This window comes from Sorex araneus, chromosome 5 (assembly GCF_027595985.1).
Source record: "Sorex araneus isolate mSorAra2 chromosome 5, mSorAra2.pri, whole genome shotgun sequence".
Classification (NCBI taxonomy): Eukaryota; Metazoa; Chordata; class Mammalia; order Eulipotyphla; family Soricidae; genus Sorex; species Sorex araneus.
This window is the reverse complement of record NC_073306.1, coordinates 98,328,667-98,349,589: the sequence shown is the minus strand read 5'-3', so window position 1 is coordinate 98,349,589 and position 20,923 is coordinate 98,328,667. Positions and strand designations below refer to the sequence as shown.

Genomic DNA, 20,923 nt, shown 5'->3' with positions numbered 1-20,923 from the left:
ATATAATAATATCAAATTCCAAAATTCTGAGGGAGGTGGAGAATCACCCTATTAATCTAAATCTTTTGTGTCTGCAACATCACTGTGGTCTAATAAAATCCTCCAAAATTCAATGACAATATTTCCTTTTAACAGACTTTAACTTCTCTTTCCTTTCATTAGAAGAATCAAATCTTTTCATGTGCATTACAGTCAAAATAGGCAAATATCTGATTACTGAGTCATTTTGTGAATTCACGTTTTGCTTGAGATTAGTGGCCAGATATCTGGGGTATTCAACTTTTACAGTCAGCCTACTGAAGCCCAGTGTTTAATATTTGAGAAACAAACACAATCAAGAAATAGAGATAGCCTTTCAAAGCAACCAAAAAGCAAAGAATCATAAACAACTGTAATGCAGAATATTACTACACATAATTCATAGCCATATAAAGCATTAAAATAAAACTAAGCATTTGAAGGGCATGTCAGATATACAGAGTCATAATGAGACTTAAAAAACCTCCAGGCCTGAGAGATAGCTCAAAGAGGTTCTGACTAGGAGCAATCCCCAAGTTCAGGCTCATGGGGAAATCAGTGGTCCCTTAGCACCACTGTGTGTGGCCCTCAAACAAAAGCAAAACTGCACAGGACTGGGAAGACAGCTTAGGTCCGGAAGATGCAAGAGCTCTGGGTTTGATCCCAGCAATAAGTGGTTTCCTGAGCAACTACACTGGATAGCTTCCAGTACCACTGAGTGCAGACAAAAAACAAAAACAAAAGAACTCTACCACTGTACAGTTGCTTCCTTTTAAAAACAGTTTTAGAAAGTCAGAGAGGCATAAAGAAGTGAAAATCACCTACAATTCAAGTCCATATGACACTTTGTTTTGTTCATCTGGGCAGCAGGGCACACCCAGCAGTGCTCAAGGCTTATTCCTGGCTGTGTGCTCAATCTCTCCTGGCAGCCTGAGTGGACCATAAGGGATGCTGAAGGTAGAACCCAGGTCTAGGCAAGAGCCCTACCCACTGTACTATCAGGCCTTGAGTATGATACTTCAATGTCTGCAAGAACAAACTCTCACAGATTTTACTAGTTCTTTATATATCTACTCTTCTACTTATTTTTTCAAAAATAAATCTAATCTTAAAATCATTTTGAATATTCATATCAAAACAAAGTATCACTGGAACTTTCTCTGAATTCAAATTTAGTTTCTGAATATAGGAGGTCGAAAATTTACAATAATGAGTTTTCCAATTAAAGAACCTAGGGATTACAGAATGTGTGTGTGTGTGTGTATGTGTGTGTGTGTGTGTATACAAATACATATACATATATAATGGGGATTTTTGTACATTTTCTCTGAAAAATTTAATAACTTTTCTTTCATCTTTAATAATATCTCAGTTAATTCTTTTAGGCTTACTAGTCAATTCTGTGAATAATGTTTACCTCCTATCTTTTAAAGTAGTAAAACTTCCTAGTTGGTTCTGTATTTCCCTTACTGTACTTAGTAATCATGAACATCCTAATATTTATCAAAAGGGAAGTTCTTCAGCATTTCATTAATAGTGGAGGTTTCTTAATTGGTTTTAAATAGGAATTCATCATTATAAACCACAAAACAGTCTTTTGTTTACAATGATATTTTTAAAAATCAAAACATCTAAGTCACCAAAACATTCAATATGAATTATGTGTAAAAATATTTAAGTTAGCCCTCATGACTAATAACATCTACACCAAATAATGATGAAGAAAATGAAGTTAAGAAGAAATCACACCTAACGTTACCATCCAAAGGCCATACTACTAAAGGGTTTTAAGAAACAGTCTAAAAAGTAAACAATAATTTTTTGCATCACCGGGTGTGGTCGAAACAAAACAAAACAAAACAAAACAAAACAACACAACACAAAAAACAGAGTTAATTCCTGAACCTGAACTCGAAAGTACCATGCAGGTAAGTCTCAATGAATTAAATTTTAGAGCCTTCACTATGATGTTTTCTTTCTTTCTTGTTTATGTTAAAATAATGAGCTAGGCTGTTAAGTGTCCTAATGCTACACAAACAAATTCAGGAAATCAATCATTTTCATAAGAAAATCACTTCTTCCTTTCTAGAGAATTTAATATGACATTGCCTTAGAAATTTAACCCAACTAGCCATTTTCAGAAACTTTAAAATTATAGTGTTAGATGAAAAAGAAAGTAATTTAGGCTGTTTCATAGAAAACTATTTAAATCACCATATAACCAGAGGTATTTGTAATTAAGAATCAGTAAAGATAAATTCACAATAAACTATCTTAAGATTGCATGAAAGCATTCTTATTTTGAACAAACTATTTAAAGCCATATTAGAAGTTCAATTAAGATCATATATCTACATATATAAATTTAAGTTCCTTAACCATGGGAAAAGGCTTCTAAGTATAGCACTGTAGCACTGTCGTCCCATTGTTCGTCAATTTGCTCGAGCGGGCACCAGTAACGTCTCCATTGTGAGACCTGTTGTTACTGTTTTTGGCATATCGAATACGCCATGGGGAACTTGCCAGGCTCTGCTGTGTGGGTGAGATACTCTCGGTAGCTTGCCAGGCTCTCCAACAGGGACAGAAGAATCGAACCTGAGTCAGCTGCATGCAAGGCAAATGCCCTATCTGATGTGCTATTGCTCCAGTCTAAACTACACTTCCCTGACCTGGAATCGAACCCGGGCCACAGCAGTGAGAGTGCCAAATCCTAACCACTAGAGCACCAGGGAAAAAAACATTTAAACATTACTTGAATATGAAAGGGATTTTCCCCTTAGATTAAAAAACATTTACATAGAAAAGAGCTTTAAGACACTTAAAAAGTGCATATTTAGAATATTTTTTCCCATTAAGAAAAGAATACACTCAAACAACTAGACAACAGGTGTTACTATTAATTATTAAATGAGACCATGAGATGTGAAAATCATTGTCCTAATTTGAAAGTGAAAAAAATTATCATAATTTAGGAGGACTGTAAATTAGCGTGATTTTTTAATACACAAATTCACATCTTCACTAATATTCTGAAATTATTCTATGATGCTGCATTTAAAAATTTTATTGAACATTCTACACAAAATAATGGTGCTGGGAAGGTGCGATGGTGGTGTGATGGTGGTGGGATTGGTGTTGGAATATAGAATGTCTGTAATAAATCATCATGAACAACTTTGTAAACCACAGTATTTATATAAAGTGTAAGGGGAAAATAAAATTTAAAAAAATTCCACATATAAGCCATTCAATTGCAAGAAATACATAAAATATTCCTTGGGAGATCATACTATATGCTGAAATAACAGAGTTATAAAATTCAGGTAAGACCTTAGGCACTTGTTAAATTATTGAATGAAAATACTAGGTAGACTAAAACAACCTTTGTTTAAAACATAATCAACTGTCTTGGTTTATAGAGTTATTTTGAAAACAAATTGGTGTTTCTCTTTAACTCCTTGGTGTCACATAAATCACTGTTATTGTCATTGTCATCCCATTGCTGATAGATTTGCTTGAGCAGGCACCAGTAACGTCTCCATTATGAGACTTGTTGTTACTGTTTATGGTATATTGAATACACCACAGGTAGCTTGCCAGGCTCTGCTGTGCGGGCAACATACTCTCGGTAGCTTGCCAGGCTCTCCGAGAGGGGCGGAGGAATCAAACTCAGGTCGGCCACGTGCAAGGCAGATGCCTTACTGCTGTGCTATTGCTCCAGCCCGTCACATTAATAAAAAACATAATTGTAATTTGCTTTTAAGACAATACTTTGAGCTAGAGAGTCTTAGATCAGGGTGGGAGTACATGCCCTCCATGCACAGGAAGCTGGATTTAGTAACTGGCACCACATGCCCCCTGAGCACTGCTGGCAGTAGCCTTTGGAAGCACCCAACTATAGTGAGTGTGGCCCTGGTGGCACATTGCACCTCTGAGCCTGCGCAGCAGCACATTGCCAGCTTTGGGCCATCTGGCCTGACTGACCAAGTACTGCCAGAAGCACTCCTGGGATTCCCTGTGTACTGCTTCAGTGGCATACAAAGTAAGTAGCACTGTAGCACTGTCGTCCCATTGTTCATCAATTTACTCGAGTGGGCACCAGTAACATCTCCATTGTGAGACTTGTTACTGGTTTTGGCATACTGAATATGCCACTCTGTCGTGTGGGCGGGATACTCTTGGTAGCTTGCCGGGCTCTCCGAGAGGAACGAAGGAATCGAACCCGGGTCGGCTGCATGCAAGGCAAATGCCCTACCCTCTGTGCTATCACTCCAGTCCATATAATACTTATATTAAATGCTTGGTTTCCTAAAGCTCTAAAGCACTTATATACGTGATACTACAAAAACTCTTCTGAATTATTCCACAAAAACTAAATCATAACCACAAGACTAATATATTCTTCAGATACCACAGCAGTCTGTAAATAGACTTCTAACAGAATACCTGTGCCATATATTTAACCTGCCAGAATTTATTAAAATTTAAAAACCATTCTCATTTTTTTTTTGGTTTTTTTGGGGGGGGGGTCACACCCGGCGATGCACAGGGGTTACTCCTGGCTCTTCACTCAGGAATTAACCCTGGCGGTGCTCAGGGGACCATATGGGATGCTGGGATTAGAACCCGGGTCGGCCTCGTGCAAGGCAAACGCCCCACCCGCTGTGCTATCGCTCCAGCCCCCCATTCTCATTTTTTTAATAAAAAACAAGTATAGCATACAGCACATAAAACAGCATGTACCAATACAAATTCATCCCTTAGATAACAATTACCTAACAAGAACATCAACACATTCACTGCATGCTCCATTACACAGAAAACAGTGCGGAGCCATGTGTCCTGTAAAGTAGTTTTTGTGTTTGTGGAATTTTTATTTTTTAATTTTTGCAATACTAGGGATCAAACCCCAAACCTCACACAGATAAGAGTTCTACCTCTACTATATGCCTGTCCATGAATCATGTACTGTAAAACAATTTACTGAATGCTCTTCTTTGGTTTTTTCTTTCTTTTTCAATGGGTTATAATTCCAGAAGTTGCTACACACACACACACACACACACACACACACACACACACACACACACACACACAGACAAAGGCACATACATACACACAACTACACACAAATACATATATCTGGATCTGAACTGGCACCACACTAATTTCCCATCAGATCAGAAATTCAATTTCTTGTTATCGGTGACTTACTTGTAGAACAATTCTCACTAAGAAAACTCAGGCAAGTGGAGCATAAAGCATGGCTTTTATATAATTTTTTGCCATAAAGGCAAATATCAGAAAATTCACATTAATAAGAACTCTATTAAAAATATCCCTGCCATCTTTCAGTGGTCAGTAAACTGGCACTACTCATTTATCTGTGGTCAATTTAATAAATTTTATTAATCAATTTAAAATAAATTTTATCTGTTAGGGATAAGTGTTGATAGAATTGATAGAATTTTGACATTTATAAAGAACAAAGGACACTGAATTTGAATACAATTTTGTTTTTCTTCAGAAAAGTTATCTATGGTAATAAAACTCTACCTACCTTCCCAGTCTCTGTTTGGACTCTTAGAAGTGCCACATGGACTTGTGGAACTTCTACACTCCAAATCTATCTGTTCTTGTCTCTGCCGCTGTTCCTCCAGGAGTGCCGACTCATGCATTGCTTTAATGTGTCTCTGGTAGAGGGCGTAGCCACTCACTGGGGTTCCAATTGGTATACTACAAGGGGTACAGGAAACCTAGAGAAGAAAAATAAACCTGAATATATCAACAACCTAAAATTATTAACTATCTGTTCCAACTAATATTTATTTCTGTCACATTACTGGTTGAAGAGATTTTGTACTTTTTACTATGCAATATAGGTATAATGTTTAAACTGCTAAACCTTACTTTTAGAACTAAATACGCTATAAAACACAAAAATTGTGATAATAGAAATCAAAATCAGAAAATGAAATATTTCTATCAGCTTCTAAATTCCTGGTGGCTCTGTTCTAGGTCCCATTCTTCCTCCAAATGTTCTTCCATCAGGGTAACTGTATCTACATATCTCATCTATTTCAGTATCATCTATGTGTTAACACATATTTATTAACAGATACTTATATTTCTATGATTTTCCCTCCCAAGTTCCATACCCAGATACAAAATTGTTCTATTGGGCCAAAGTGAAATTTCAAAGAGTTGGAGCAGGAAGCCCCCAATCCAATACCTGGCACCCCATGCCCACTGCCCCCGTCCACCTCAGGAAGTAGCGTTGGAGGTTCCAAGCATCAACTCAGTGGCTCTGGTGTCCCCAAACACTGCTCACTGAGCCCAAGCATTGAACTGTCAGCCACATAATGTGACCAGGAGTGCCCCAGTATTCCCTGAGCACTGCTTAAGAAGACCCTCTGCAAAAAAATAATAATGAAATAAATAATAATAACAATAGTAATAGTAATAAAATGGCCTACCTAACAACTCCACTCAAAGCATCTCAAAACATACTCAAAACTGAACTTTTCCACTTTATATATTCAGTGCTTCTCCTTCATGCTCTCTGAGAAAAATGGAAATTCAGTAATATAAGCAAGAAACCTAGCAGTCATCATTGACTAATCAATCTCCTCACAACAAATTCATTAACATCAATTTTCATCATAGTGAAAACTAAATGTAACTTCATAACATTTTTTTTCCAGTCGCATCATCCTGACCACCTTATAAAATAAGGTATAATTCCTTGCATATATTTTATTTTAAATATAGTCTGTTCATTTAATTCCTTGCATATGTTTTATTTTAAATATAACCCTTTTATAACACTTTACCACAATTTGCAATTATATGTTATTTTCTACTTGTCATCTTCCAATTTTTTATTTTATTTTTTTTGGGGTTTTGGGCACAGCAGTGCTCAGGGCTTCCCTCTGGCTCTGAATTCAGGGATTGGGGCTGGAGCAGGGAGGGGGTTTGCCTTGCACGCAGATGACCAAGGTTTGATCTCCAGCATCCCATATGGTCCCCCAAGCACTGCCAGGAGTAATTACTGAGTACAGAGCCAGGAGAAACCCCTGAGCATTCTGGGTGTTACCTAAAAACGAAAAAAAAAAAAAAATGAACTCAAGGATCATATAGGGTGCCAAAGATGGAACCTGGGTAGACCAGGTGCAAGTTAAGTGCCTTATCCACTATATTGTTTATCTGACTCCTCCATCTTCCAATCTGAAATGAAGAAAAAAACCTAAGCTGTTCTGACTAATATAAAACACAGTCCTTAGCATAATTCATTACTTAAGTGCACAAAATAGTCTGGGAAAGGTACATAAGCTGACTTTAAAGAAGTTTTAATCTAATTTTTATGACTTTTATGACTTTTCACTGACCCTGAAACACCCATTATGCTACCATCCTCATGCTTAGACACATACGTAAAATAAAGTTATCCATTCTTTTGCCATAAAGCGAAATAAATTGTTTTAGTTCACCATAATATTATTTCTACTGCAGAGTCTTCTTTGAAGTATCTCCTTAAAAAGAAGTTCTCCTAGCCTATGCCTTGTTTGTATAAGGTCCTGAGTTGGATTCAGAGCACTATCCCACATCTTGGTGTAATTAGGTACCACTTGGTATAACCGCTGTCCTGCAACAAAGTATGTTTGACCCCAGTTCTGCAGTAAAACCCACCCCAACACTACTACTGTTAGAATAGCAACAAAAAGAAAACTTTTCTTTTTTTGAGATGCCCCATTATTTTTTAACATAGCACAGCGGGTAGGGCATTTGCCTTGCATGGGGCTGACCCAGGTTCAATTCCTCTGTCCCTCTCGAAGAGCCCGGCAAGCTACTGAGAGTATCCCGCGCGCATGGCAGAGCCTGCCAAGCTACCCGTGGCGTACTCAATATGCCAAAAACAGTAACAGAAAGTCTCACAATGGAGATGTTACTGGTGCCTGCTCAAGCAAATCAATGAGCAATGGGATTAATTAGTGATACAGTGATTATGCATTAATTTATTTTAATTTTTTCTATGTCTTACTAACAAACCAATGTTAAATTTTAAGAAGTTATTATGATATATAAGTATACCAAAGGTATTAAAATGCTATTTTGAGATGGAAATTTAACAGCAAGTACAGTGCTTGCCTTGCATGTGGCTGACCCAGGTTCCATACCCAGCACCCCATATGGGGCCCCAAGCCTTCCAGAAGTGATCCCTGAGTACAAACCCAGGAATAAGCCCTGTGTACTGTTGGGTGTGGCCCCCAATTTTTTTTTAAGTTATCTTGACATTGGGCATAAACTCAGTAAATGTCCATTTGAGTTTATGAGTGAAAGCAATTAATAGTTGTTTTGTGTGAATCTAATAAAACAACACACTAAACTTTTACCAGTTATTATGGGAGACAGGAAAGAATTTTTGACTTGTAAAATAAGCAAGAACTAGAAAAAGAACAGGTGAAAGAGATAAATCCAGCACCAGAGAAATGGTTCGATGACTGGGTGTATGCTTTGGATGTACAAAGTCTGGATCTATTGTTCCCTAAACAACACTGAGAGGACCTGGGCACAGAGACAGAAGTAGCCCCCAGCACCACTGGAAGTGCCCCCCCTCATATACCCTCACCCTCAGTAACTGAAAAAAAAAAAAAAAAGGGTGGAGATATATACCCAAGAATTGAATTCAGTATCAAAAGTAAATCAAACTTGTAGATATTAGAAGGGTAAAATATAAACAAAGGTAGATCTGAAATTATATACCTGAAGTAAATAATCTCTCTATATAGCTTCTAGTTTCTTAAATTATGAGCTGCAACCTCAAATGGGTTAGCACAACTGAAAGTGGAAACTGCAAGGCATTTGGCCACAATGAAAGGTATCTGAACATACACTACTAAAAGGTTAACTCAAAATCAACCTGGTAATGAACTCAAGGTGTTTGTGACAACACTTGGCTATACCGCATTTTTCAAAAGAAAAGAGGTTGTAAGTGGAAAATATTGAAGAAGTCTTGCAACAATTCTATTTCAAACCTAGTCATAAATTTATTCTAGAACTGTTTTATAGCCAAACAAAACCAGAGCTGACAATATTTGTGACTAGAACATATTTTTTCTTAATTGGAAATGACTCAATTATTACAAGAATCCATTTGAATAAGCATATGCTTTTTAAATAGTATAAAAATAAATCCTATGATTCCATTTAAATTAACTACCTAAAGTAGCCATATTTACAGAAATAGAAAGTAAAATAGTGGTTACCAAGAGATGGTGGGAAAAGGAAAGGGTAATGGTTTCATTGGTATATAAAGTTCAATTTTTTAAGATAAAAAAATTATGGAGATTTAATGTCAATGTGAATACACTTAACATTAGTTAACAGTATATTATATTTTTTATTATTATTTAACTTTTATTGGGGGATGGGAGGGTGCTCCCAAGCAGTGCTCAGGAGATCTGGGGCTCCTTCAGGGATTCTTGGCCAACAGAACTGGCACTTCAGTGCAAAGAACTGAGGACACAATGCTGTTTGGGTCCTGAGGTGTTAGGAATCCCTGGGACATCCCAGCAATGCTGGGGTCCTCAATAGCCATACCAGTGGCATTTGGGGTCTCCAGGGCTACCCCCAGCAGTGCCTGGGATACCATATGGTGCTGGAAATCAAAACCCAAGACAGGCACATACCTATATTCTAACTTCAAAATGTATACTTTAAAATGGTTGAGATGGGGCTGGAGAGTCAATACAAGGATTAAGATACATGCTTTGCATGTAGCTGATTCTGATTCAATGCCCTGGCACCACAGAATTTCCTGAGCACTGTTGGGATGTCCCAGCTAATGCCCAGCACCTCAGAGCCTATTAATGCTATATCCTTGTGCCTAAGCATTCAATCACTGGTCTGGTTAGTTGGAAATCGGGGAAAGGTCCCCAAACTCTTTGAATATGCCACTTGGGAGATCCCACTTTATCCTCCACACACAAATAGCTAAGATGGCAAACTTGATGTTATGTGCTTTTTAGTCACAATTTTTTTTCTTTTTTCTTTTTTTTTTGCTTTTCAGGTCACACCCAGCGATGCACATGTATTACTCCTGGCTTTGCACTCAGGAATTAGTCCTGGCGGTGCTGAGGGGACCATATGGGATGCTGGGAATCGAACCCGAGTCGGCCGCATGCAAGGTAAAAACACCCTACCTGCTGTATGATCGCTCCAGCCCCAAGCCACAATTTTTTAAGGCCATTATTTTCTTAAAAATTGTATGCTAATTGAAAAAGAAAAGAAATATGACATTCAAGCTTTTGCTTTTTAACTTTACTCTTCTTACCATTGGTGGGATAACAGCAGCTCGATGCTGAAGTTGTGGCAGGTCCAGGGGATTTGGTTTTATTGGGGATGAGACCAATATGGATCCAGTGGGGTTTAGCATTGAAGGCTTTGATTCTATGGGAAATATTCTACAACTGGCAAGAAGTAAAACAAAGGCTAAATTACTATATTTTCGTTTAAGACAAAATAATCAGCATATATTATAATTAAAAAAACACCATGTATGAATTCAAAAGACAAACCACTAACCTTATAGGAAATCTGAAAAGTAAAGACTATCTGTAATGTCAATCTTCCAGCAATAACCTATTACTGCTAAGTCAAATTTATCTAAATTTAATAATTTATGTCTACCAAAAGTCTAAACAGAAACCCCTATAAAATGTTAGATCCTAATTTACTACTAGCATTGGCCTTAAACTAGTTACTGATTACACGATGTGTTTTAAATTTATGTTATCTTATTTTTCCTTTATTTAAAAATAGTTACCAAAACCAATACTACAAAACACCAGTAATACTCATGTTAGATGAAGTATTTCACTAATGAGTCCTTAAAAAAGATTAACACAGACAGAATCTGTGTTTGGTTAAGTCTGGGATCATTAAAATAAAATCTGGGCCAAAGACATAGTATAGGGATTAAGGCACTTGCCTTGAATATGGCCCTGGTTTGATCCCTACCTAACAATGCTCGGTAAATCCTGAATACTGAGACAAAAAGAGTTCCTGAGCACCTCTGGTTGTGGCTCCAACCCCTTCCCCAAACTGCATAAATAACAGTAGCACTGCTGTCCCATTATTCATCGATTTGCTCAAGAGGGCAAATAATAGTAAACAAAATAAAATAAAATTTGAGGCTAGAGAAACAGCCCATTTCTAATTTAATAAGAGAAAAACAGCACTGAACTGAGTTTCTGATAAAATGTTTTTCATAGAATTTGCACTAATCCAGCATTCTACTGTGATTGTTTCTTTCAATGAAAAAAGAAACACCAGAGAAGTTAAATGTTAACTAAACTAGTATCCATTTCCATAAAATATCTTTGATGATCTCTCTCTCTCTATATATATAAAATCATCATCATCATAATCATTGTATATATATATATATAGGCTTTTGGGTCATACCCAGCGATGCTCAGGTCACTCCCAGCTCTGCACTCAGGAATTAGTCCTGGGGATGCTCAGGGGACCATATGTGGTGCTGAGGATCAAACCCAGATCGGTTACATGCAAGGCAAACACCCTACCCTCTGGACTATTGCTCTGGCCCCCAAATCTTTAACTTCTATATCATGCCATAAATCATAAATGAACAATCTAAACTTTTAACTGACACAAAAAGTGGTCATTATAATTACTATTAACTATGTTTGGGCTGGAGCGATAGCACAGCGGGTAGGGCATTTGCCTTGCACATGGGCAACCCAGGTTGAATCCTCCATCCCTCTCAGAGAGCCCAGAAAGCTACCAAGAGTATCTCGCCCGCACGGCAGAGCCTGGCAAGCTACCCATAGCATATTCAATATGCCAAAAATAGTAACAACAAGTCTTACAATGGAGACATTACTGGTGCCCGCTCAAGCAAATCGATGAACAAAGGGACAACAGTGCTACAGTGCTATTAACTATGTTTAAAATATGATTTCTAAAATAGTTTCAACACTTAGAATGTTTTTCCCTTGAGTACTTTCTTATATCTAAATCACAAATATAACAGGTCCTGTTTTGTGGCTGCATGGACTTTAAGAAAACTTTTTTTTTGAGAAAACTTCTACCTTCACTGGCATATCATATATCACACTACTTCCATAAGTAATTGCAAGGTATCTGTGCTTTGGTGTGTTTTTTTTCTCTTTTTGGCCACACATACTATACATAGGGTTATCCTCGGCACTTGCCAGTGCGCAGGGATCTATAGGATGCTGGAGATTGAATCCAGGTTGCCTGTGGCTGCACGTGAAGCAAGCACTCTATACTCACTGAGCTATCACTTGACCCTCACCTGAGGTTCAGTTTACTATTTTGTTAGCTGAATATCTCTTTCTGTTATCATATTGGGATGTAGGTAACAACTGGTGTAGGGAGAAAAAAAAAAGACCATGGAATTGAAGAGATAGTACAAAATGTACTTGGCCTTGCATGCTGCTGACCCTGGTTTAATCCACAGAACCACAATATGGTCCCTCAGTATGGTCAGGGTCACTCCTAAGTACAGACACAAAAATAGCCTGTGAGCTCTACTGGGTATGGTCCAAAAATAATGATTACATAGCTGTTGGTAGTTATTTATTTAAACAGATAAAAAGCATGATAACCTGAAAAGAAGCAGTATACTATCCTTTACTTGCTAACACTTATATATCGGTAACCTCTGCAACAGCACTGTTCCATGATTCAGCTGGATCCACATAATTAATAGGGCAACACTGAATCATCAAGCCTCACCTCTGTCGCTCTGGCTCTCCATCTACATCTTCATCAGCACTGCAAGTGGCGCTGGAATCATTGTCTGACTGGGGTTCAGCCCTCTGGGTATTCAGTTGCTGAGCCACCACCAAATCTTCATCTGCAGGCTCTGTCTTCTCACTGCCTCTTTCCAGGTCTCTTTCTTTGGTATCTCCTTCCACTTTAGACAGGTTGTTATCTGGCACCCTCATCTCAACATCCACAGAGTCTGCTTTGGAAGTTGAGGGGGGATCCAGATTGGAAGTCACTTCAGAACTGTGCTCCTGATGCTCAATGTCCATCGGCTCAGCCCTCTCAGCACTGATGCTGTCACTCGCCTGGGCCTCCACACTTTCATTTTCAGCTGGTCTTGTACTTGGAACTGATGAGGAGGGCAATGTGTCACGTGCACCTTCAGCAGATTTGAGCTCAGCTACAGGTTCAGTGTTTCCTCGAGAAGCAGCATTTTCAGTGTTATCTTCGCTGGGCTTGACAGCTTCAACTGGTGAAGGAGAAGGAGCACTTTCTGTATCAGAACTATTTTCAGCACCTTAAAGATAATGATACAGCATAAAAATCTGATAATGAACGTGTCTCAGGTGGTGACAGAAGCCATGGTTGAAAACAGTTGAATCAGGATGAATTATATTTCTCAGTGATTTCAATGAAGTATAAGTCACTAGAAAAGTTAAAATTCTCCAAAATGTGTAAAAAGGAAAAATCAAATATTAAATCTTGTTTTAAAACATGAAATTTGTAAAACATAGAAAGGTGGAGAAACAAAACTTAGAAAAGGTATTCCAGTAAATGGTATTTCTACCAGCTTCTATGAGCTTTTGTTTTTGTCGGGGCCACACACAGCAGTACTCAGGGCTTACTCCTGGCTTGGGTACTATATCAGGTGCTGGAGATCGATCCTGGGTTAGTTGCATGCAAGGAATATGCCCTACCCAAAGTACTATTACTCCAGACACTAGGATTTTCTTTTTTTAACCCAGTAGCACTAAGCTTCTAAAACAGTCCTGTCAAATAGCAATATAGTGAGCTACATCTAAGATTTTAATTTTTCTGGTGACCATATATAAAACTAAGGGACAGGTAAATTAACACATTTTAACTATCCCAATATAAAATGTAGAAAACTAGTATTAAAATGTTTTACTGCTTTTAGTACTGCCTTCAGTCTGATTATATTTTGCATTTTCATCACATCTCAATTTGGACTAATCATATTTCAAGAGTCACATGTAACTTTGTTACCTAGTAGCTACCAGAACAGTGAAATGCTAGAATAATACTGCAGAAACTCTTCATTTAATAGTATAACACTGGTCTTTCTCCACTTCATTGTATCCATATCATTATATATATATATATATACATATATATATATAAAATTTTGCTTTTTGGGTCACACCCAGCAATGCAGAAGGCTCACTCCTGGCTCTGCACTCAGGAATCACTCCTGGCGGTGCTCAGAGGACCATATGAAATGCTGGTAATCAAACCCGGTCAGCAGCGTGCAAGGCAAGTACATTATTTGCTGTGCTATTGCTCCAGCCCATAACCAGTTTATATGAAAATTACTTCCGTGAGAAAATGCAAGAAAATAATAAAAAGTTCTAGATGTGTTAAGATTTATCTCTTCAAATATTCAAACATATTATAAAGCCAATTTTATTTTTGATACTATATGACAGTGATAAGTATCATTTGCAGAGAAGACATATCTAGAAACAAAGCCTAAAGGAAACTACAAGATATCAAAACGGATATTTTATTTATTTTAAACAATAAATTCTTCTTTATTGAAAAAAATTCAGTTAAGAAATAAGAAATAGGGGCTGGAGCGATAGCACAGCAGGTAGTGCATTTGCTTTGCATGCGGCCCACCCGGGTTCTATTCCCAGCATCCCATATGGTCCCCGAACACCACCAGGAGTAATTCCTGAGTGCAGAACCAGGAGGAACCCCTGTGCATTGCCAGGTGTGACCCAAAAGGAAAAAAAAAAGAAATAATTGTTAGGTGTTATGTGATATGACACATGATTATAGTTAAGTTCCACTAATCTATTTTTCTGAATGATACTTTCTACTAATTCTAGAGATTAGATTCATTATAGGAGTGCTAGAAAGTATTGCTTCTTTTATTGTACTTTGTTTTTTAATTTTTTTTTTTTTTTTTGCTTTTTGGGTTACACCTGGCGATGCACAGGGGTTACTCCTGGCTCTGCACTCAGGAATTACTCCTGGAAGTGCTCAGGGGACCATATGTGATGCTGAGAATCGAACCTGGGTCTGCCGCGTGCAAGGCAAATGCCCTACCCACTGTGCTATCGCTCCAGCCCCAGTTTTTTAATTTTTTATTAGTGAATCACCATGAGGTACAGTAATTACAAACTTATGAACTTTTGTGTTGTTTCTTTTAATGTTCACCTTGGATAAAGCAAGAGTGTGACAGCATGAGTATCTGTTAGAGACATAGCCTACCACTTGAGTTAGTACATGATGATATTAAATGTTATGGAAAACCTAAGATATTTAGACCAACTATTTATGATATAAAATACAAAGAGGATATTGAAAGTATAGTGCTGAGTGAAGTTAGAGGGGGAGAAGCTAACACTATGATTTCTTTCATATGTGGGGTATAAAGAAACTAATGGGAATACCCAAAAACAATGGAAATGAAGAATGTGGGAACTGGTACTCAGTAGTGAACTTGCCATTTGAGGAGTCTGGGAGATAAGACAGTGAAGGGGCAACATCTATGGTGAAGTGTTCAACCAAGAGGAGAAGGTGGTGTTGAAAAATGATAAAATGTTTTGTCTGAGAAGACTGGTGGGTAGGAAGCAAATAGGATGGGGAAAGTGGGAGGTAACTGGTGGAGAGAAGTGGAACACTGATCAGTGTTGAAATACTGTGTGCCTGAAATCCAATCATGGGTAACTTGGATAAATCATGGATAAATCATAAAAAATGAATAAATCATGATTCACAGTAACCAAATTAAAAAATTAATTAAAAATTTCAGTTATACAAATCTAGTATTTGAACCTGGTATCTGACCTATTGTACAGAATTTTCCCATCATTTATAGCTTCCCATCATTTATTGCTTGCCTAAGCAATGAGACACTATGTAATGAAATCACATGGTAGCACAATTGCTTTTGCAGACTCTTCAGGAGTCTACAAGTTTATCTGGATTATTTATTCTCCTCAGCAGTGTCATTTAACATCTCATCTGGTATCTTTGCTTAACTACATGTCATTTGAGGAATCAGTGTCCAAACCTCAAAAGAGACTTTTTTTTTTTAATCACTGGAGAAAAGGATTTCTCAGTGATTTAAAATGTGATTAGCTTTCTTAGAATTGTTCCTGGGAGGAAAATTACTGACCTATCTTAAGACCACAGAAAATTATTTAAAGAGGCTGTGGAGATGGTTCAAAACATTAGTGTGACTCTTTGGCAATGCTGAATGCCAGATCTCAACCTCAGTATCACCCTGAGCATCTCTAGAAGCAACCTTTAAGCACTGAGTCACCCTTCAACACCATCAGAAAAATATAATTTCAGATGGAATAAAGACATAAAAAAAATTTTCAGACAATTTAGGACAAGATATGCACAATCTCAGGCAGTATATTTAATTTAGAAGTGGGGGTGGGGTGGGGGATGGTGGTTTGAGGTCACAAGTCTTATACAGAAGACCTTATACTCCTGATTATGCTCAGGAGACTATATGCAGTACCAAGGATCAAACCAGGGTTAACCATGTGCAAGGCAGTACCTTGTCCCCTGTACTATCTCTCCAGCCCTGGTTCTGTTTTTGAGTAACACCCAATGGTGTTTAGAGGTTATTCCTTGCTTAATGTTTGGAGAACCTTATTATGTGGTGCCAACGACCAAACAAGAGCTCCTAAAGCAAAGCAAGCACTGAGTCTTCCAGCTATCTCTCTAGCACATTAACTAACACACACACACACACACACACACACACACACACACACACACATTTGTTGTTTTGGGAACACATCCAGTGATGTTCAGGGCTTACTCCTGATTCTTTGCTCAGGAATCACTACTCCTGGTGGGATCTGGCTGGACATCTGGGGGCTGAGAATGAAACCAAGGTAACTCAAATGTGAACCAAGCACCCTACCCACTTTATTATCTCTCTGGCCTGTAAATACAATCTTTTATTCTACATGTATGTACTAAAGGTCTATAGTGTAATGGATTTTTTTATGTGTATACTACTGACATTAAAGTGGGTGAAAAACCAAATCACATTTTATACAGTTGATATTCATTCCAGTGTGTAATAAAGAACAATAAATCTTTAATATTTCAGCTTGTAATAAGTGTAGTGAATAAGTAATAAAACTAGAGAACCAGTGAGTAGGGGGGGAAATTCCAGGCAGATTAGCATATGCAAAAGCCTTTGAAACAAAGGTTGCTTAGTTCTGGAATAGCAAAGACAGTGTGCTTAGAACAAATTAAGTTATCATCTCATACCTGTTATAGGATGGCTATTACTAAAAATAAATGAGAAGTACAGATAATGAGAAAAAGAAATCCCTATGCACTGAGTTTGTGAATGTACACTGGTGTAGTCAGTAAGGTACATAGTAGAAGGGTTCTCATAAAATCAAAAAAATTAAACTACAATAATAAATGTAGTAGTTCTATGGTGCTGGAGCAACAGTGCATAGGGCAGGACACTTGTCTTGCATGCAGCCAATCAATACCCAGCACCTCATATGGTTTCCACAAACCGCACTAGGAATATCTCTGAGCACAGAGCCAAGATTAAACCCAGAAAACTGCTGAATGTGACCCAACAAAAAAATAAATAATATCCCATAATTCTGTACTTGGGAATCTATTCAACAGAAATAAACTCAAAAAATTATTTGTAACCTCATTATCATTGCAGCATTATATAATAGTCAAAACATAGACACAACTTGAGTCTCTTGATAGATTGATGAATAAAGAAAATGTGTGCATGCACACATATGCTGAAAGTTTATTCAGCTGTAAAAAATGATCTTATTATTTTGACAACATTTATAGACCTTCAGGGCATTATACTATATAAAATAATTCAGGCAGAAGGAATCTTTAAAGAAAAAAATTAAGAACTCATATATAGAACAGAATGGTAGCCGTCAGAAGGAAGAATAAGGAATAAGTAAACTGGGTAAAAATAGAAAGTACCACTTACAAAATTAACAAATCATAGGAATATAATGTACAGCATGGTATAAATACTTGATAAAACTGGATCATAAGGTTCACAGAGTAGATCTTAAAAGTTATAACCACAATGAAAAAATTTTTCAGCTTTGTTTAATGACATATTTCACATTATATGTATCAAATCATGTTGTACACACAAAACAAACACATTCTATGTTAATTATATTCACTTAGCAAAAGGACTGCTCTGGCTCTAGTGTAATATAGCAAAAGACCAATCTAAACATCACAGCAATGGAGACAATAAGGGTGGCAGTCCTGGAAGAAGGATGAAGTGATGAGATTCTAAACACTGTAACAAAGGGAAAATTGACAGAAATCTGCTGGTGAATCGTGTGCTGGATATGAGAGAAAGACAGGGTTCCCAAATGGGAGGCAAAGTATGCTGCAGTGAAAAAGTTTGCTTTGGTTATGATGATAATGTTGACTCTATATTCAATCATCTAAATTTGAACCATATAAATTTAAGTAGGCAGGTAGATGTATAAGCCTAAAATTTTGAACTCATGTCTCAAAAATAAAAAATAAATGCAGAAGACAGAAACTCCTATCAGTAAAACACATATAGTAAAGTTAATTCTCAATAAGTCAAGGCATAACTTAGGTCATGGTAAGATCAGGTAACCAAGCAATTTCTTTAAAACATTTGAAGATCAGTTGACTGGTTATATAACAATATGATCTGATACAAACACTTTCAATTATTTTTTTCTTCCAAACCCATAGGACCAGAAACATTTCTAAGACGGTTCACTAAACAATGGACAAATAATGTCTTTTTCTTCCCGCAGGCTGGATGGGGTACACATGGATGGGGTGCTCCTCTGTAGTTTAGGGACCTAGAATCACTTCTGGTTGTATGTGACCCAGTGGTTCAGACTCTATGGTATCAGTGCTCAGTCTGGCAATGTATTTTTCTTTAAAAAAACTAAAAAGAAAGGAAAAAAAAAAAAGAAGGGGCCAAAGAGCTTTTATAATGGGTAAAGCTCTTGCCTTACACTGGTCAACCAAGGTTTGATTCCCAGCATCATATACGGTCCCCAAAACCCAGCCAAGAGTGATCTCTGGATGCAGAGTCAGGAGCTCTGCAGGTTGTAGTTCCAAACAAAAACTTGACAAATAAAAAACAAAAGAAAAAAGATGTCAGGCATAGGCCTCACTGAGCCCGTGCACTGCAGGGCTTGAACAATGAACCATACGGTCCATATTGCCAGGGAGTAGCAATATGGGTTGGAGTAGGAGTAGTCCCAAATTTCCATCAATGCTGGGAAAGATCCCGGTAAAAACAAATGAAAATTTTAATCCAAAATAAAAGCAAACTCAAATTTTGGATATTCTGGGGGCATACCCAGTATTTTTCAGGGGATACCTCTAGCTTTGTGCTCACCGGGGTGACTTTTAGAAGTATTCAACAGAAGCTTCCTCAAAAAAGAAATATAAATGGCCAAAAGGAACATGAAAACATGCTGCACATCACTAATCAGGGAGAATGCAAATCAAAACAACAATAAGATATCATCTCAAACCACAGAGACTGGCACACATTCAAAAGAACAAAAGCAACTACAGCTGGCATAGATGTGGGGGGAAAAGGATTCTCTTTCACTGTTGGTGGGAATACTGACTGGCCCAGCCTTTCTGGAAAACAATATGGGCATTCCTCAAAAAACTAGAAATTGAGCTTCCATATGAGCCCACAATGCCATTTCTGGGAATATATCCTGAGGGTGCAAAAAAGCACAGTAGAAATGACATCTGTACCTATATGTTCATTGCAGCACTGTTCACAATAGCCAAAATCTGGAAACAACCCAAGTGCCCTGAACAGATGACTGGTTAAAGAAACTTTGGTACATCTACATAATGGAATACTATGCAGCTGTTAGGAAAGATTAAGTCATGAAATTTGCTTATAAATGGATAGACATGGAGAGTATCATGCTAATGAGTCGGAAAGAGAGGGACACAGGAGGACTGCACTCATTTGTGGAGTATAAAATAACATAACATGAAACTGACACCCAAGGACAGTACATACAAGGGCCAGGAAGACTGCTCATAGTTGAAAGCCTGTCTCATGAGCCCGTGAGAAGGCAGCTGGAATAGAGAGGGCCCACTAAGAAAATGATGGATGGAGGGATCAGTGGGATGGGAGATGTGTGCTGAAAGTAGATCAAGGACCAAACTTGATACACTCTCAGTATCTGTATTACAAGTCATAATGCCCAAAAGTAGAGAGAGAATATGGGGAAACTGTCCCCCATGGAGGCAGGTCTCATGGGGAGGGAGGGAGGGAGAGAAGGAAGGAGGGAGGGAGAGAAGGAAGGAAGGAAGGAAGGAAGGAAGGAAGGAAGGAAGGAAGGAAGGAAGGAAGGAAGGAAGGAAGGAAGGAAGGAAGGAAGGAAGGAAGGAAGGAAGGAAGGAAGGAAGGAAGGAAGGATGGATCTTGGATTTCAAGCCTTCAAAATTCTGAGAAAATTTAAAGAGCTACCAGCTATAAGCCTATAAAAACTAAAAAATTCTGATTACCTCCTTAGAATTATCATAAACATATCATCTTACTTCCCACTGTCTGAAGCACTTTCAGACTACCCCAAGGACAGTTCTAATATTCTCTTATAATGTTTCATTTCTCACAAAATCTCTCAGAAAAAAAATGTTTATTTCAAAGTTAAAACTCATCAAGACAAATTTTAAGTATAAAAACCTACACAATTTGTTAGGGAAAATATAATGTCTAAAATGTCTGAAACTTCTATCAGTGGCAAAATAAAAATACAGAGGGAAAATGTAATGATGAGACCAACTGAGAATTAATGTAGCATTGATAAACAGAGACAATGTACTAGCG

General features: G+C 37.6%; 1 protein-coding gene across 16 annotated transcripts in view; it reads right to left on the bottom strand.

The window, feature by feature from the left end:
* Positions 1-20,923, bottom strand: part of NCOR1 (nuclear receptor corepressor 1) — a 208,997-nt gene that overhangs the window by 55,635 nt on the left and 132,439 nt on the right. For 13 of the 16 annotated variants that reach the window (XM_055137996.1, XM_055137997.1, XM_055137986.1 and 10 more), the window contains 3 exons: positions 12,805-13,354; positions 10,352-10,487; positions 5,579-5,774 (listed from right to left, as the gene is read on the bottom strand). In XM_055137996.1, the coding sequence (XP_054993971.1) occupies positions 5,579-5,774; positions 10,352-10,487; positions 12,805-13,354 (882 nt within the window). The remainder of the gene's footprint in view (positions 1-5,578; positions 5,775-10,351; positions 10,488-12,804; positions 13,355-20,923) is intronic. The other 3 variants (XM_055137993.1, XM_055137994.1, XM_055137999.1) reach the window with 1 other exon arrangement.